The following is a 19353-nucleotide window of genomic DNA, read 5'->3' on the forward strand; positions in this document are numbered from 1 at the left end:
ATATTGTGAGGGAGTGAAGGAAAACTTTTTAGAGTTTACCCCTGTGTCAGGTGAAATCTTCTATACCAAGAAATATATAGGGCTTAGAAAAGTACAACTTAGAAGAAAAAGTGATTGGATTTTGTGCTGACAACAACACAGATACCAATTTTTGTGGTAAACTAAGAGCAGGAAATAATTTTTTCCTGCAAACTGAAAGAAACAATTGTGAAAATTTTTAGAGTGGGGAGTGCAGCTGCCTTGTTCACAATGCAGTGCAAACCACTGCTGACAGGCTAGTCCATAACACTGAGCTGCGTTTTACAAGTAGAGTACAGTATCATTTTAACAGACTAACTGGATGGAAGTGTCCATTGCTCATGAATGTCCAGTAAATGGAGAGTATTTCATTGTAGCAATTTACTTCATTTGCATGATGATGATGGTTAGATTTTTATTCCACTTTTTTTACATATAACTCAAGGCAACGAACATACCTAATACTCCTGCCTCCTATTTTCCCCACAACTCTATGAGGTGGGTTGGGCTGAGACAGAGTGACTGGTCCAAAATCACCTAGCCAACTTTCATGCCTAAGGCAGGCCTAGAACTCACAGCCTCCTGCTTTCTAGGCCACTACCTTTACACTACACCACAACAGACTAGCTGTTTTGATGACATCACGACCGCATTTGTATCCCTTCAATTCGTACCATCAAGGTAATTTAGGTAATGGCATCATTATACAACTTACTATAGTTTATAGTGAAAATGTCTTTTGTTGCATGCAAACTCTGTTGCATTGAAGTCTGATAAATTGAGGGCTCAACTGTATATCACTTTATACCATGTAGTTGAAAGAACGGTGTGATTTTGTTGAATTGGAATATCAGCAGTTTCTCAGTGCAAGGAGAACATATTGGCTTTATTTGATGCTTTCAGCATACAGGAAACTGAAACCCATTCCAGTTCTCAAATCTTACTGTTCCTCACAAGAACTATTCTCAATTGCAATTCTGTGGTTTTTGATTACCATTTTGGTGAAATCTGACTCTGATTTCTGCACAATCAGTTCTCTCTGTTCAACAACCAAATAAACACTAAAGAAAAACAAAACTGCAGTGCAGATGTTGTCATGAAATCGAGTGATTTGAAAGAAAGTTGTTTTGGAAGAATTAGAGCAGAATTGTTCAAACTGGGTCTCATGGAACCCTTGGGCTCTCCCTTCTGTGAGAACTTGACAGGGTTCCGTGAAAGACTAAAAGTGAAAAAAAAAGTTCATTCAGACATAGCTAATTTGCTGTCATGACAGCTTTGCCTCTTAATCATGGGTTCCAAGAATTTTTTTAACTAACAATTTCCATGGTCTGAAAAAATGTGAAAAACCCCAAGTTAGAGTACTTTCTACAACTCGTAATTGCAAAAGTAAAGAATCAATGAAAGAGAGTTAACTGGTCAACTGATGTGTAAAAAAATATTGTCAAGAATGGAACAGGCAAAAAATAATCAGGATAATAGTGATGGATAGAAATTTTTACCCATGTTGGAAATACAGATATTACTTTAAAAACATGGTCTCCTAATAGAGTTTGCTACATGCCTGCCTGGCACAGATACAATTTTTCTCAATTATACATTATATCTAGGCCCTATTATAGAAACCAAATAGAACAGACAACTCTAGAATAATTTCTCATCCTGAAGGCCAACTGCAATTATAGTTGTGCTGAATAAATTTTACAAATATCTCTTAAAAAATAAAAGTATATTCTTTAAAAAAAATTCTACAGAAAAGTACTTATCATGGAAATAGCCCAAGGCAGTGTTTCTCAACCTTTTTGTGATTTTCTTTTTTTTTGGAATCCATTACACTCATAAAAGTGTAAATTTAATTTTCATTTGGGACTCTTGAATTATGGATTAACATTAATGAATGCACAAATGTATACAAATTAATGCTTTCCTGTTTTTGCTCTTGGAAATCTGACTACCCTAGATTTGTTAGGGTTGGATGAAGGGGAGAGCCATAGAAGTAAACAGTTGTAGCCCACTGAGAGCTCCCATTACTCAAGGTGCAGTGTGTGCTTATAGTAGCTGAAATGAAGGACAACTAGCAAATGATTAGGGAAGAAGAGGAAGGAGAAATTTATGTTGTTAATCTAAAATTTCATATCTTAATTTTTTTAGGTATTTGAATGTGTTAGCTCCTTTCTCTGATCTTCATTTATTTGTAGCAGTGGCTTTATGTAAGCTTGCTTGTAATTTGCATGAGACTAGTTGTTATTGTGATGAGTGATATAGTATCGATATGATTGAGGGACATGAAGCTGCTATCTTCATTAGTCTATTGCACAATATTTAGATAGCACTTACTCTTATGAGTGAGGCAAAACAAGAAATATCTAGCCCACTGGGCCTTTTATCACACAGGGACACACAAAGCTGTCTCTGCCATTAAATAAAAACCATCTTACATAAAGGTTGCCACACACCACTCTGAACAAGGCTGCAGAAGGACGGACAGGGGAGATTATAGCCCCAAAGCTTTGCATTGCGTATTTTCTTCTCTACTTTGATTCCAAAACAGATGAAAACAGGTTCATACTTTAAAAAAGTGCTCCAGGTGGCATAACAACAAAAGACTTTGCCAAACTCTTGGCAGTCAGAGTGGAGAAGACCAATTCCCCCCCCCCCCCCGTAAAAAAGAATTAATTTCCTTTACTTTGCTAGACAATAGTATTGATGTTTCAAAGTTACATATTACAGACCAGTTCTTTTGAGGCATCTAAATTATGCAGATTGCTAAACCATCTAGGCAAATGTTAAAACAGAATAGAGGTGAATAAGATATGAGGAAAGTACCTGCATAGTTTGCACATTTGCGATATCTGCTTCATATCTCTCTGCAATCTCAGACTTTATGCGCTCAGTAGCTTCACTCTCCTGCTCTTCCTCATCTTCTCCCTCATCTTCTTCTTTAGGAAATTCTTCTTCCAGAATAGCTTCAATATCTTCCTCTTCCTCTTCATCTTCTTCATCCGGAGCTTCAGCTTCAAGCTTATTTGCCTCATTCTAAAATTAAAAATGTAACTATAGAATGGTTGTTGAAAAGATTTCAATGAAATAAGAAGTGTTGTCAGTCAATTCAATAGCTGCATACCAATAGCTTGCTGAAATGCTGCACAGACATAGAACCCAAGATCAAACCAAATTTAATCCCCATATGATTGAATCCAGTTTTAGTTGTATGTACAGACATTGGTGCTACACAATGTGTTGGGGAACTTGCTGAATGGCATAGCACAGGGGTGCTCAACTTTTTTCTGGACAGAGTCTACATTTGCCCTTTTGGGCATGATGAGCACCACAATACAATAAGTAGTGTGTGTGACCAGGACAAAAATCTATATTTAATTTAATTTCTTAATATTGATATTTAATTAAAATTAAATATAGCATTGTTAATGTAATTATTCTATAATTTGATATTTAATAATTTCCCCCTTCTGTATTATTAAACATTACAGTTAATAATAATTTTGGGAGTCCCTTGGGGTTGCTCCCAAGATTTTCAGGAGCATAAAGCAGCCCTGGGCCTCAGGTGGAGCTCCTCTGTTGTAATATCTTATGAGGAGATGAAGGAGAAAGGATGATCCCTGAAAATCAGAGAGAAATTGCTTCTAGAAGGTACATAATTTTTTGCGGGGGGGGGGATCAAAGTATAGCATTTGGGGGAAAATGGAAGACTACTTGGGGAAGGAAGGAGAGAGTTGTGCTTTCTACAAGCCCTGGTCTAGACCCAGCCCACTATCATCTGATTTTCTCTTCTGGACAAAAAGCATATGGGAAAGACATCATATTCATTTTTGCTTGCTTATTTATGCTAACACAGAGAAAGCCAAAGTTAGCTGTCTCTTCTCCACATACAGTTTAAGTGTCCCATTTTCAAATAATTGATTCTTCGTCCAAATATGTAGCGTATGTTTGACTTGTAAGGTTTATGTGTTGCTTACCACGTTATGCTTGAGTAAACATCTTTGCTGAACACATGTGTCACGAGAGTTTCTCTGAGACGAACGGGGTAAACCTTACATGACTGACTTTGAGACAGCCACCTGAATCTGTGTTTGTGATGTTATTTATACTATATGCATGCTGGGCATAGAAAGTACGCAGTGATCTAATCTGGATCATGATTTCTGCACCAAGGAAAAAAGAGACATAACCTTTCCCCTCCCAGTACTTAGGGAAACACTGAACCCTCCAAATCAGAACACTGATAAGATCAAACAAGAGCAAGATAATGCAAAATTTTGGTACTGTCTAATTTAGCCCTCCAAGTGTCCATGGGTTAGCTCCAGAGTATGTCATTTGCAAATAGAAAGACTCTTTCTGTTCAAAGAAGATACCAACATCCAGAGGAACTTCATCCTAAAGAAGTGGAGAAAGTGATTTTATTCATGTTTCCTTTCTTCTATCATCTTTCTTCTCCCTTGCCACCTCCTCCACTGTTCTAGACAGAACCCTAATTTTCAGGAGGTGGGAAGATTGTAGGCAGATGGAGAAATCAGTGAAAACTGTCTCTCCCCTGCCCCCCAATCCTTCTGTAAGAACATTCCATTAGCAAAAATTGGGGATTGAAGGGGCAAGTCTGTTTGCTGACTTGAAACATTTATCCAGTACAGCTTTATTACCAGATAAATACACTGAGCTAATTTTGATTATTTTCATACTCACAAAAGATTGCTTTCTTTTCCTAAGTAAAGCTTCTTAAGGGAGCAAAGACTGAACTTAAAGCTTCATATAGTCTTCGGTGGAAAAAAGGAAAAAAATCAGTCTAATGATTACAGTAATCATAAAATACATATAAGTGTTCTTTTCCAAAAGCAGTGGCTATATAAGATTCTTCAGATGAACAGATACAAGTCCCTGAGCAACTGACCGATTCCATCATGGGATGAGTGGATAATTCATAATTGATACTCAAAGAGTAATAATTGGTATTAGCATACAATCTGGATTCACTGCCTAGATATAGTCATGGAAAAGAAATAGTGTGCTGAACTGCTTTTAATGAAATTAAAAAACAAGCCAGCCACCCTCTTTTGAAACCAAGAGTCGGAAATCAATGAAAAAGTTTTGGCAGCTTGAAGCTCATCTTTGGGTCACTTTACTACCCCTACAAATAAGGCAATATCTGGTTATCTGAGGAACCGCCTCGTCCTGGTCACTTCAGCCCATCCCACTCGGTCCAGCAGAAGGAGCAGGTTGCAGATCCCACCAGTCAGGGAATTTCAATTGGTGGGGTCTAGGCAGAGAGCCTTTTCTGCTGCAGCGCCCGCCCTATGGAACATCCTGCCTCCTGAGGTCCGGTGTGCCCCCTCCCTCATGGCCTTCAGGAAAGGTATTAAATCCTGGCTTTGCCAGAAGGCCTGGGGCCCAGAGGGGGACCCGCACCTGTGGAGATGGCTGGTGGGATGATGGGTTGCCCCCCCCCAGCATCTTACAGATTTTTATAGGGCCAAAATTAGAGGAGGTTTTTTAGGGTATTTTTAATATGTTTTTAAATTATTTATAGTTTTTAGCCATCTTGGAGAGAATTGTATTTCTTCTTTTTTATTGTGAGCCGCCCAGAGTCACCCGTGGGGGAGATGGGCGGCATACAAGCCGAATAAATAAATAAATAAATGATAAATAAATATATGTGATAGATGACAGAAGTGGGGAAAGGGATTAGACCTTAGGACTGGATCCTTCAAAAGGCTTCCCTTTTGCAGGCTGGATGACATTATGGTACTGAAGGTGGAACCAAAACTCAACCTTTCTCAGTGCCATAATCAGACTCCTGAAATTTTAGCACCATCTTTTATAGACATGCCTCAGAAAAGTGTTAAACTTTTCAAGCAACAAAACACCAAATGCGTGTGTGTTTGTGTGGGTGGGTATTTATATATAAAATAAAACACACTTATGACTATTTCTTTAAAAGAAGAGGGAAATGAAAGGAATATTAAAATAAAACATGCTTTAATAATGTTCTTTACTTTTCCTTATATTTAATAATAGTGATAATAAACCAGCCTTAATGAGTTTGCCTATAATTGCAATCTTCTTCACTGACTGGAGTGAGATTTATTAGATAAAAAAATTGGCACAACATGCCCGTCTTGGGTTATAGTGAGTGCTGAAAATTCACTTTCACAATTATATTTTGAAGGAAAAGGAAGTAGGCCTTCAGAAAGTTTTCATTTAAAAGTTATGTTCTTTCATTCACACATTTTTTTCTAGCTGTTTCAAAGTGGTATCTGAGAAGAGATCTGCTAGCATTTCCTCTTCATTTAGGGTTAATGTACTTGTTCCGCATGTGAAACTGAATGGATCCAAAATCCATAAAATCCTTCTCTTAATCTTGTGACCACCTTCAAGATATGTGGGAAATGCTGGTGGTCAGCAGAAGACAGTTTAAGAACACTCCTGTGTAAAACCCTATAACAATACTGCATTTGAAGTATATTGATATTAAGATGATGGTGATGCTAGACGGCATCTTTACTGTCTTTACTGAAGAATTTTCAGTTGATGGGGGAGAAGGGGCAGGAGACAGCTAATGTCAATGAGCACAATGAACACAAAGGCTTCCTAGTCAATGATTACTCTCTGAAAGCCAAACATTTAAGTACTTTATTCCATCCCAGCCAATTTAGAGCAAAATGTGGCATAATTACAGTATAATCTGTGATCATTTAGCAATTTCTTGTCTGTTCAATTCCAGCACAATGTCCAAATAATGAGAGCCATTTTACAAATTCCCACACAATGGGTTCAAAACAATGTTTAAAAGTAGGATTTATGAAATTTATTTTTTCTTATTGTGTCTTTCTTACCTCCAATTTCCTTTTTGCTTGTTCAGTGAGAATTTCTGCCCGTCTTCTAGCAATTTGCTCTTCCTGTTAATAAAAGATCCTAATGTACATATTTATATTATTTATAACCGACAGACTAATATTCAATTTCATTTGTTTTGATTAATGCCTGATAACATAATACTAACTACAATTCATTACAGGAGTTTTTATTGATTCATAGAAAACACTAAGCCAAAAATAATGTACTGTATAAATCCCACATGATATGTAAAGATGATAGGACAGGTTAACCCTAAATCACAGACTGGAAAGTGACCTCAGAAGTCATTTAGTTCAATGCACTGCTCAATGCATGATCTGCTAAAGCATTTGGATAGTGGACTGCCCAGACTTTGTTTGAAGATCTCTAATGAAAGGAACATACCTTGTGACAACCCATTCCACTGGTTGACAACTCTTAAACTCAAGAGATTCCTTCTAATAGCTAATCTGAAACTACTTCCCTCCCTGTATTTTCAACCTATTGATCTGGCTTCTACCTTCCAGGGCTAAAGAGAAAATGTTCACTCCCTTGACAATCTTTCAGATGTCTGCAAACTGCTATCTTATCTCTCCTCAATCTTTACTTCTTCAGGTTAAACATACCCAGTTCCTTTAACTATTCCTCACAAGACTTAGTTTTTAGATGTCTCAATATCTTGCAAAGAAAGCTTATGGGGCCCTCAATGCAGTTTTTGAAATGTAAGTTAAAGTGGAAGCTGGTGATTTGCTTTATAGTATTCTATTTTTCTATTTTAACTTAAAATATTTTTAATGTAAAAAGAATCAGATATAGCAATAAGCTGTTTAGATTAGTTTTAAAAATATAGAATTTAGCAAGGTTTTTAAATCTTATTAGTTTTGATTTTCCAGTTAGAAATCCCCAGGCCAGATTTTGAGGAAGGTTGGCATCTGCAGAGATTGAAAACTTGTGGTTAACCAGGATATTCTTAACTAAATGCCCAGCAGCCTAAGCAAATAAGACAATTTATTTATTTAACTTGATTTTGGCACCACACAACTCCAAAGCGACTCTGGATGGCTCAAAATATGAGACATGATACAAGTAACCTTTGGAGAGTCACATGTTCCCCAACCTATCCTATATATACTTAGTTAGGAACAAGTTTCATTGAACTCTGGAGTCCTTGGGGTTCTCTGAGCTTGGCTGTTTTGTTGCAAACGTTTCATTACCTGGCTAGGTAACATCTTCAGTGCTAGAATGGAATAGGGTTTGCTCTCTGTTTATATACAGTGGCATGCCCTGCCAGTGTTGGTGGGGGTGTGGGTTTTGTTTTGTTTTATTTTTTCCCTCTGGTAGTTCCTTGATTAAGGTATTGTTTACTGCTGATTGTATGTCTGGTGATAATCTTGGTGTTAATCTCTGCTTATCTGGGTGATGATTGCTGGTGAAGAGATGTTTTTGTTTTCTTTCTCTCTCTCTCTCTCTCTCTCTTTCTTATAAATATACTTTATTTATTTACTTATTTATCTTATACTTGCAAAAAGCCAAAAAGTTATTAGAGGACAAAGAAACCTACATCCCAGTTAACACCAACTCAATACAGAAACTAGACAACCTAATCAAGAAAACCCTTTACGACCTAACCAAGAAAGGCCAGATCACAAAAGAAGAACAATGGTGGATGAAAAGCAATGGACCCATCCTCCCACATTTCTATGGATGACCAAATATACACAAGCCTGACATACTCCTTCGACCAATTGTATCTTTACCAGGGACTCCAACATACAACATAGCGAAAGAACTGACAGAAAAGCTTGGGCATCTCACAGAGAAGAGTGAATATTCTATCAACTCCTCACTATAGTGCCTCCAGAAAATCAAAGATGTACACATAGATGAAGATGAAATTATGGTCTCAATTGGTGTCACAGCACTCTTTACATCCTTAAACCCAGAACTAGCAAAATAATCCATATCAGCAGTACTACACAACACACCTTACCTAACCAAATACACCCAGATTGAAATACCCAGAATCATGGACCTCATCAACCTCTGCCTCACTACCTATTTTCAGTTTGATGGACAAATATACCAACAAATTAGAGGCACACCCATGGGATCACCACTGTCAGGACTCATAGCTGAGATTGTAATGCAACACCTAGAAACTATAGCACTTCCACACATACAACCTAAAGTATGGATCCGGTATGTAGATCACACCTTTGTTATAATAAAAAAGGAACAACTAGAGAAGACACATGAAACTATCAACAACATCTTCAAAGGAATAAAATTCACCAGAGAGGAAGAAAACAACAACACACTTCCCTTCCTGGATATCCTCATCAGCAGAGGAAACAACAGCAAATTAGAAACCCAAGTCTATTGGAAGACAACCCACACTAATCAAGTACTCCATTACCAAAATAACAAGCCAACCTCCCACAAGAGGAGCTGTGTAAGAACATTATTCAAACAAGCACAAATACACTGCAGCAACCCAGAACAGCAGAAAAAGGAAACAGACCACCTATACAACATCTTCCAACAAAATGGATATCCATGTAACTTTATCAAAAAGCACCTGGCCACTCAACCTTCTACAACACAACCAACACAAGCTATGAAAAGGATAACACTGCCATACATCAGAAACGTCTCAGAAACTACCAACAGAGTATTACAACCACATGGCATCTCTGTAGCACACAAACCAACTAAAGCCCTCCAAAACATCTTAAGCAAACCAAAAGACCCAGTAACCCAAGAAGAAAAAACAGGAGTCATGTACAACATACAGTGTAAGGACTGTAACACCCACTATGTAGGACAGACGGGCAGAAGGCTAGCAGAACGCATCCATGAACACCAACTAGCAGTCAGAAGACACAATGAAAACTCCTTATTCTTGCAATACATGGACAGACTTAACCATAGTTTCAACTGGGAAACTGTTAGCATCTTAGACCAAGCTAAATCCAAAAATACAAGGGAATACCTGGAAACTTGGTATTCAGACAAGATGGCCATCAACAGTTTCATAGAGATAAAAAACATCTACACACTATTCAAAAGAGAAAACAAAAAAGAAAACAAAAGACCAGAACATCTCCTCACCAGCAATCATCACCCAGATAAGCAGAGATTAACACCAAGATTACCACCAGACATACAAGCAATAAACAATACCCTAATCAAGGAACTACCAGAGGGAAAAAATAAAACAAAACAAAACCCACACCTCCACCAACACTGGCAGGGCATGCCACTGTATATAAACAGAGAGCAAACCCCATTTCATTCTAGCACTGAAGATGTTACCTAGCCAGGTAATGAAACGTTTGCAACAAAACAGCCAAGCTCAGAGAACCCCAAGGACTCCACAGTTCAATCCTGAGCTACACATATTCGCTTCCATTGGTATTGAACTCTCTTGGATTTACTTCTAAGTAGATGTGCATGGGGCTGCATTGCAGTTATATGTCCATGGAAATGCCCATATCAGATATATGATGTGAATTACCATACTTTTTTTGCAAGTGAATTAAAATCAGCCATGCCTTATTTCTTTCCTCTGGACTTTCAAGCCAGAACACTGCTGAAGTTATGATGTTCTTCCCTTATCTGACATCTTCCAGATGTGTTTGTCATCTGGGCTGAGAATTCTCAGGGTTGTAGTTGTAACACATCTGAAGGGTGCAGGTGTATGTCACAAGATTTGTGTTATTGTTTTAGTGATGCCCTAAAACTCAAACACATTATTTTTTAATAAAATGAATACTGTTTTTACAAGACATCATTTTCTAAAAGAGGCATGTATTTCTTATCAACTACCTTGGATTTAAAACATCTATCATTCTAATAGATCAGTCTTCTCCAAATAGCCAGCTTCCTATAGCTCTTGACCAGTTAAAAAATGTAACCTCTATCGTTAAAAAGGTCCTTGAACTATGTAATTAATACTAGTAATACTTACTCTCATTTTTGCCTTCAGTTCTTTCATCTGTTGCTTCTTCTCCATCTTCTTAGTTTGTTTCTCTTGCCATTTTTTCACTTGTTTACTAAGAAGTCTGTCAGAAATGTCATCTTCGTCAGCTTCAAGACAAACTATAATATCTGGACAAAGTGAACGCTCTGCTAAATACTGGACCTCATCTCCTGTTCGTGGAAAACCATCAAGTATGAACCCAGTAGATCTAAATGGAAACAACATATGGGGAAAAAAGCTGTCACTATTCTTTGGAGGTTTAGTTTGCTTGTTTTTCTACCAAAAAATGACAAAAATATTATACTGTTTTGTGGGTAAAGCTAGCTGGACAACATATTTAGGATCTGGAGGACAGATTTATTTTTCTTCCAAATAATGTTATTAAAAATTATAAATGGAAAGAATAAAAGCCAATACAAAATACAAAACATACAAAGAGAAAAAGGAAAAGAAAAGAAAAAAAGGAGGGCGTAGAAAGGGAAAAAGAAAAGAGAAAAAAGAAAAAGAAAAAAGAAGTAACTTCCCCCTTATCCCAGCAAGTAAAAACAAATTTAATAGCCTATCACTATCTCTAAATACAACATAATCTCTCTTCTTCCCATAGCTCATCTCTTAAGTAAAAACACAAAATGCAAATGCTTTAATAGTTCTTTATCAGCAAAGGCCCAGTAAGGGCAACCAGATGTAACTATTTTACTCTTTTAGCCCTGATCGAACAAATTGACCTTGTATTCCTTCCCAGAGTTTTAAAAAATATTCTTTAGCCCCTTCAAAGAGAGTCCAAGAGGTAGTTTGCCAGTCATCTGTGTACATGGCAAAAGTCTTTCCGAACTTTAACAAGTTTCTTTTCTATATCCAATAAGTAAAGTTTATCCTTTTGTTTGTCACTTGTAATAAAGTCCTTCAAAACCTTAACAGAGCTCTTTTGTATATCCAGTAAGAAAAAAATATCCATATCAATTTCCTGGTTTATTATCTGTACAAGTCCTTTAGGGAATAAGGTATCCTCAGATCCATTTGTGTTACATTTAAGTCCCCCTTCCAAGTAATTTCACAGACATCCATTGCAATTTGTTCTTGTTCTATAACTTTATTACAACACATTCTCAGATAGGCTTGCGCAGACAGTTAAGAGCTTTGGGTAGCTATTGCACCTTAAATTGTCTAACTGTGAATGTGGAAAAATCAAAGGTGGTGGTATTTGGAGAGAAAAGGAAAAGACACAAATGGAGAATTGGGGAATATAATATGGAGCAAGCTTTGGCAGGAATAATGAAGTTCTGTTGTACAAGTGATGGTTGAGAAATTCCTCCAATCCTAACTCTTCTAAAAACCAAGTTAGTTCCTTATTTTTCATATGCAGTAGAATTATGGGGAATTTCTACCCATTATGTTATGGAATTCTTTCAAAACAAGCTCCTCAGAACTATTTTAGGTATATTTAACAGTACTCCTATCCCCTTTCTCTATGCAGAAATTGGTACATACCCAATTAAAGCTAGAATAATTGTAAGGGCATTTAATTATTGGACTAGATTCCTCTCACTACCCGATCCCTGACTTGTCAAGCAGTGCCTCCAGGAGCAAATGAATTTCTCCACTCCTTCTTGCACCCATTGGCTTATGTTTTTATCCAATCATATGCATACCTTTGGTTTTTCTCTGGAATTCTTTTTAAATTCAAATAATGCAAACAATAATCTATTATTTAAAAACAGGGCGCTGAATGAATGTCTTTGCCCAAAGAAATTTGTTTAAATTATCACAAAATAAAATTGCCCCTTGGTATGCAGTTAATAAAACCAAAATTGAATGTGAACATTATCTGAGGTGTGTTACAGTGCCATCCCTCCAAGAGGCACTTACAAGACTATAGTTCCTGCAAATAGCATCAGCAACTAGAGAGGACGATTTCTCAATATTGCATATAATATGTGCTTCTGCACTTGCTCCAAGGAAATTATAGAAGATTTTACCTATTACTTATTGTACTGCCCTATTTCTGCTTTAGTATGTGGAAAATATTTGTAGCCCCTCTTGATAAGAAAATCATTTCGGCCTGATTCATATAAAATTGAATATCTAATGAATTTAGACAAGGCAACACTGCTATGGAAATTAGCAAGCTTTGCACAGGCTGCTGCTATACAGAGAGAATATTTATCAAAAGTTCCTAATGTTTTCTAATATTTTACCTGCTGTAATAACACTGTTTTAATGTTTTTACTGATTTTTGTATATTTTAATGTACAGTGGTACCTCGGTTCACGAACTTAATTCGTTCCACGACTCTGGTCACAAACCAAATTGGTCACGAACCGAATCAAATTTTCCCATAAGGTTCAATGTAAATATGGTTAATCCGTTCTGACCCCTACGAATGTAGTTGCCAACTGATTTTGGTCGCCAACTGAATAAAATTTTCCCATAAGGTTCAATGTAAATACGATTAATCCGTTCTGAACCATGTTTTTTTTTTTAAACCACAAAAATATGAAACAAAGTACATACAGTACAGTATGAAGAGAGAGAACACTAACCTTGCTTGAGGCGACTTCTGGCATAAAGGACAGGAAGGCGGGTGGGGAGGCGGTTATTGTTTGGAGGGAGAGTCCCCCTCGCCTACAGGAAGCCACGACCACGTGTCACAGCAGGGAAAATGGCCGCAGGTTGTGCTCGTCACCCGATGTGGAGTTCGCGAACGGAAGCAAAATTTTGCGAATTGTTCGTGAACAGAAGCGTTCATGAACCGAGGTATTACTGTATTTTATTAAAGTTTGGCCACTTTTGTGCAGGTTTTATCTTATTTGCTAAACCGGTGGTCAAAACAATAAATGAATTGAAATTTGATTGACAACACCTTCTGTTTATCTTGTCAAGCAATTGATCCTTTCTATTAAGAAGCTTAATAGAGAGATATCCAGAAGTTTGCAATATATAGTTCTGTGCCATATTCTTTATCTGCTCCATATTTTCTATCCTCTAGCTCCCTCTAGTCTCCAAGCTTCAAGGTCTCCTCATTGTAAAAACAGCCAAAACATTCTTATAAAAAAATCACAACACTCACCATTTTCTCATGAGAAAATATATTCTAATTAATTCCAAGCTATATTTCCAAATCCCTCTGGCCCTTTAATCCATTGTTAACTTTCCAAAATCCATTTACTAAGCACCCTTTTGCTGTATAGTCCAAGAAATCATAGATTTTTCAAAATGTTTAAAATCAATTTTAAACCATTATCCTCTAAGGAGGAGGAAGCTCACCTGATCAATACAATAAAATCTTGTTAGTCTGAAGGGTCTTCATCTCTCCAGTAAACAACAACAACAAAAATTAATAATCCAAATAAGGCTTGGTTGAGCTTAATGTCTGTAAAAGGCTGCTTTGTGAGTGTGAGCTTGATGAAATCCTGACTTCCAGCCTCTCCACTCATAAGTTGACTGCAAAATGTCAGTTTCTGTGGTCTACCCATGAGTAGCGGCTGTCCAGAGTCACATGGATAATCTCAACAATTTCTCCTTCTTCTGGAGAAATTTTGCTGGTCCAGATCCAGCATCCAGCTGCGATTCCCTTCACAAAGCTGTCCTGCTAACAAGCAGGATGTCAACTCACCACGGTGTTCCCAGGAAGTATCGACAGATTTATTTTATTCTGATGAATTTGTGTTCCATTTGGAAAAGCAAAAATTCAACTAAAAATTCTCTTAGTAATAAAAGACAGAAATTATTCTGTTTATTGCTTTGGAATAGGTTAGAATGTTTAAGAGACCTGCCAACAATGGCTTATGATAATGCATGAGAGAACAAGTGTTTTAGAGTCACAGAACTGTTAACAATGTTAGTTGCATCAAATAAAGTTTTGTTTCCAAATAATTTCAAGAACTGTGTTCAGTTTGGGGTACACACTTTACAAAAGATTCTGAGGCTCAGAGGACAAGGATGATTGGGGGCTGGAAACATTTCCTGTGAGGGGAGACTGAGGAAATGGATATGATTAACTTTGCAAAGAAACAACAGAGGGGTAATATGATAGTTTTCCTCAAATATCTGAAAGGCTTTATCAAAAGAGGAGGCCTTAATTGATTTTCTATTGTTCTAGAGTACAGAACATTGGATGAATGCTCTTACTGAAAGAAAGATTTCTGTTGAATGTTCTAGTGCCTAAGAGCAGTTCAACGATGAAATCAATTACATTGAGAAGTAGAGAACTCCCCTTTGCTGGATTTGTTGAAGGGAAGATAGATAGCTACTTGCCTTGGATACTGTGCCTAGGATGTTGACACACTGACAATCTCCTCCAGCCCAGAAAAACAGCACTGCCAACAGGTCAAATATTAGAGGGCAGAGAAATGCCATAGCACTGGGTACAAGTGAAAGTGCTTGGGGAATAAAGTCATATTCAATATACTACAATCAATATAAAAGTAATTTATTTTTGTCTTAAGATGATGTGTGAACCAATTTCAAGAAAGGAACCACGGGTTATTTTTGGCAATAAATCAGAAATATTGACTTGTTAGTTTATGTACTGTATTCTGTCTTATTTCATCCATAGTTGTTGCAAACTCTGAGGCAGACTCAAGGCTTATTCTTAGTGATTTTTTATGCTCCTTTCAAAATTAGTGTATTGGAAGAAGAAAGGAAGGAACAAGCCATGAATTGGCCAAACAAGCCCTAATGACCCTGTTGATCTTCAGGACACTTCTGGTTTGTTAAAAAAAGTCATGTTTAAAACAAATCTAGGTTTTGCACTGGCCTTAGAGGGCTTATTAACTTTTATTTAATTGTGAAACTAGTTAGTTGCGTCTTTATAAAAATAAGACTTGCAGAATTAAATATGGAGAAGTACTCTATGTGAAATATTGGACAAACAATATGGTTGATTTATATATTATTTAGAAGTAATTATCATGTGAGACTTACTTTCAGGTAGAATCTACATGCTATATTGAGAAAAAACAGTGAGATTACTTTAAAAATACAATAGTTACCGAAATGGTTCCTTCATCCACCAGTCAAGAACAATATTATCAAGCACTTCCATGGGAATAGGTTCATTTTCTAATATGTTGGCCTTGATTGCTTCTTCCTCATCTGTTAATTGCATTTCTTTCTGTTAAAATGAACCAAAATACATGAAAAATCTTTATCTAATAAGTGGCAATATAATTCAGAACTCTAATTTAAAGATTTTACATAACTGAATGTCTTTACTTAACTTCCTTTTATAATTACATTGTTTAAGTTATATGGCATAATATTTTACATACCTTAAAATTAGGTAATTTGAATGGGAAATATATTTATGGAGCAAGTGTATATTCAATTTGTTCTGGTGATATAGCTATGTACAAGATAGATTTTTTTTTTTTTAAGTGAAACACTATCTCCTAGGTGGCTAAATTCTGGATTATATTGGTTCCAAAGGAGAGTCCCTTGTACTGGTTTCCAGGGATATGCACTCATCCCATGCATATTAATTGTGATATTACTGAATTGTCAGTTATGATTTGCATGTGACAATAAGTCATCTTGGAGATAAAGCTTTTCTATCACCTTTAACTCAGCAAATTACATCCAGATATCATTGAGATGACTTCCATTCATGGCATGTTTCCATTCATGAAGTAAGACTAGCCATTTTTTCTACTGCCCTTTTCCAATGTATCGCTTTGAGTATTCCTCTATTCTGGAGCCTTAGAGAACTATTATGAAAGTTGGCACATGGGAAATCTTCTCAGAACTGCAGTTCCTTTCATGAATGAAATAAACTGTTCAATCTGAAGAAGGGCTACGCTTTTCAGTGAAATTAATCTATATCTGAAGTTAATTTGCATCTTGTTTTCAGTGGCTATACCACAAGAGTAGGAAATCTACCAGATTTCTAATTTTTACATCCATTAAAGACATTTGAAGACCATCTGGAAGCTTTAGCTAGTCCAGAATGCAGCAGCCCAGGCAGTGATGGGCATGCCTCGATACGCCCATGTAACACCTTGGCTTTGCGAGCTGCACTGGTTGCCAGTTTGCTTCTGGGTACGATTCAAGGTGCTGGTCACTACCTATAAAACGCTACATGGCACAGGGCCTAATTACTTGAGAGACTAGTATCTCCCATAGTATCTGCCCAGCTGGCTCGATTCTTCAGGGTTGGTGTGTTCCGGGTTCCATTGATTAAGCAATGCCATCTGTCAGGACCCCAGAAGCATGCTTTCTCTGTAGCAGTGCCTGCCCTCTAGAATGAGGTTGCTGTTTTAAGGAACTGCTTTTAATATTAAGTCTATTTTGCATTATTTGTCTATGTAATTATTTTAAATGTATGCTTTAACTTGTAAACAGAAATGTCTGCTATAAGTTAATAAATAAAACGATTAGGTGTAAATCATCCTTACACATCAAACAAATCCATCCACATCCTAGGCATCAAACAAATGCCATATTTTGTTCTTCTATTTTGTTTCACTTTAAAAACAAACTGAACTATTCTCTATGCATTATTTCAGTAACTCTCAGTTTAAGCTGATAATGATACTATCATTCTTAAATCCTATGTAAATTAAAAAATAAATAAACCTGGCTTCCAGGTGAGGACCTATGGCAGTTTAGACGTCCCTGTGAGCGTCTCTGCAAGTAGAGACAGCATCACAGTGAAAATTGGTGGCCAGTTCTGGCTGACGAAATTTTCTCTGGAGAAGGAGAGATCGAGAGATCGCCCACTTGTGCTAAGGATGGCTGCTCCTCATGAGGAGACTGCAGGAATTTAGTTTCTTGCAGTTGATTATGGGTTGAGCAGCCTGGAAGCCAAGGGATTACCATTGTGCTCAAAAGCGCTGTGTAGCCTTTATGGACACTTGAGTCACCTCACTTTCTTAAACACTTTTGGATATAATTAATTTACAACTTAAGAGAGGTCTTCCAATGGGCAGGAAAGAATGAAGACACACAGTGGGTCACCTTCTTTTTAGAATTAAGTAGAGGGGAAAAAAATACTATCTTAAAGGCTTTTGACCTAAAAGTAAAAAGCTTAACAAGATTGTGATTTAAGAAAGTTTTAAATGAATAAAGGGGACAGTAATTTTAGAAAACAAAACAAAAAAAATTCTTTGACAAAAAAAATAGTGCCTTTGAAAATAGTAAAATTAACTAGACAAACAGACTGGAACTTCATGGGAATGTCGATTGTTTATTATTAAGGAAAGTAGATAATTGGTGGATTTTACAAAATAAGACTATAAGGGTAATATGAGCCAGACTGTGCGACTGTAGCTATAGAGAGCTAATTGGGACTAAAGTGTTAAAGACAGAGAAAAGCAAAACAGGAAAGAAATGGAGAAGCTTGCCTTTTACTTTCATCCTGGTAATTGACATATTTTCACTTTTGGGCCACAAATATTACAATGGCAATCACAAGAAAAGCAGCAAAAATAGGAGAAGGAAGGAGAGGTTCGCTAGAACAACTTACAGACAAGGGCATCACCCCAGATTTATTGAAGAAAATGTTTGAGGAATTTGGCAAGATGACGCCTGAAACAACTGGCAATAGTTTGGATGCATTTAAAAAGGAAAGGGAAGAAGGATTTTCAGGGATAAAAAAAATGGATATGAAAGAAGAAGAATACTGAAGAATCTGTAGAACAATTAGCTGGAGATGTAAAACAAATTAAAATATCACATCTTGTTTTAACTTTCAAATAATGATTTTTTCCCCTCCTTTGAGGAGCATTTGCTCCATTTATATTCCATATTAAGCATTTATAACCCATAATTAAGCCAAGATTTTAGAAAAATCAATACCTGTAGCACCCAATGTGGTAACATATTCAGTGTCCTGTTGTATCTGTTGTGGCATTTGTTTAGTTGCATCTGTCATTGTCTCTTCCATTTGCATTTTCTCCAGTTGCAAGTGGACATTTTGGAAAGTAAGACAGAAGTTATAAACAGAGATGGAGAAAGATTTGGATAACCTGGCATTATTGGAACTGAGAGAAAAATAATTTTAAGATTTAGAGCAATTCCAGAAGCCTACAGGGAAGATATCAGAGAAAAGACTGTTAAATTTCTGTCTAACTTTTTGGATTGGGATGAAGATGACACAGAGGCAGAGACTGACAAAATTTATAGTATTACTACATGATTTGCAAAATTAAGGAACGTTCCAAGGGATGTCCTTGGGCACTTTGTCAGGAAGAAGACTGGAGATCAAGTTCTGCAGCAGCATTTTAATACTAGATTGAGGATTGATAATACTTAAGTAATTGTACTTAAGGAAATTCCAATTAGAAGATTGCACCTCTTCTTCTAATTGGAATTTCCTTAAGTACAATTTTTTTTTCCTGACAAACTCAAACAGAAAAAGATTCCATTTAGATGGGATAAGCTAGAAGGGGTGATTTTTACATTTAAACAGCAGAGATACAGGTTGAACTCTGTGCAGAAAGTAAGAGACTTTCTGGGAAAATTCAAAGAAGAATTGGAGAAAATGCAAATGGAAGAGACAATGACAGATG

At 36.7% G+C, this 19353-nt stretch overlaps 1 protein-coding gene across 1 annotated transcript in view; it reads right to left on the reverse strand.

The window, feature by feature from the left end:
- Window positions 1-19353, reverse strand: part of AK9 (adenylate kinase 9) — an 83467-nt gene that overhangs the window by 17893 nt on the left and 46221 nt on the right. The window contains exons 26-29 of the mRNA XM_088130009.1: window positions 15838-15959; window positions 10835-11054; window positions 6864-6926; window positions 2842-3051 (exon numbers count right to left, since the gene is read on the reverse strand). Of these exons, the coding sequence (XP_087986135.1) occupies window positions 2842-3051; window positions 6864-6926; window positions 10835-11054; window positions 15838-15959 (615 nt within the window). The remainder of the gene's footprint in view (window positions 1-2841; window positions 3052-6863; window positions 6927-10834; window positions 11055-15837; window positions 15960-19353) is intronic.

The sequence above is a fragment of the Python bivittatus genome, unplaced genomic scaffold (genome assembly GCF_059951505.1).
Source record: "Python bivittatus isolate LINGU-HERP-01145 unplaced genomic scaffold, Pbiv_v1 ctg000020_np1212, whole genome shotgun sequence".
Taxonomy (NCBI): Eukaryota; Metazoa; Chordata; class Lepidosauria; order Squamata; family Pythonidae; genus Python; species Python bivittatus.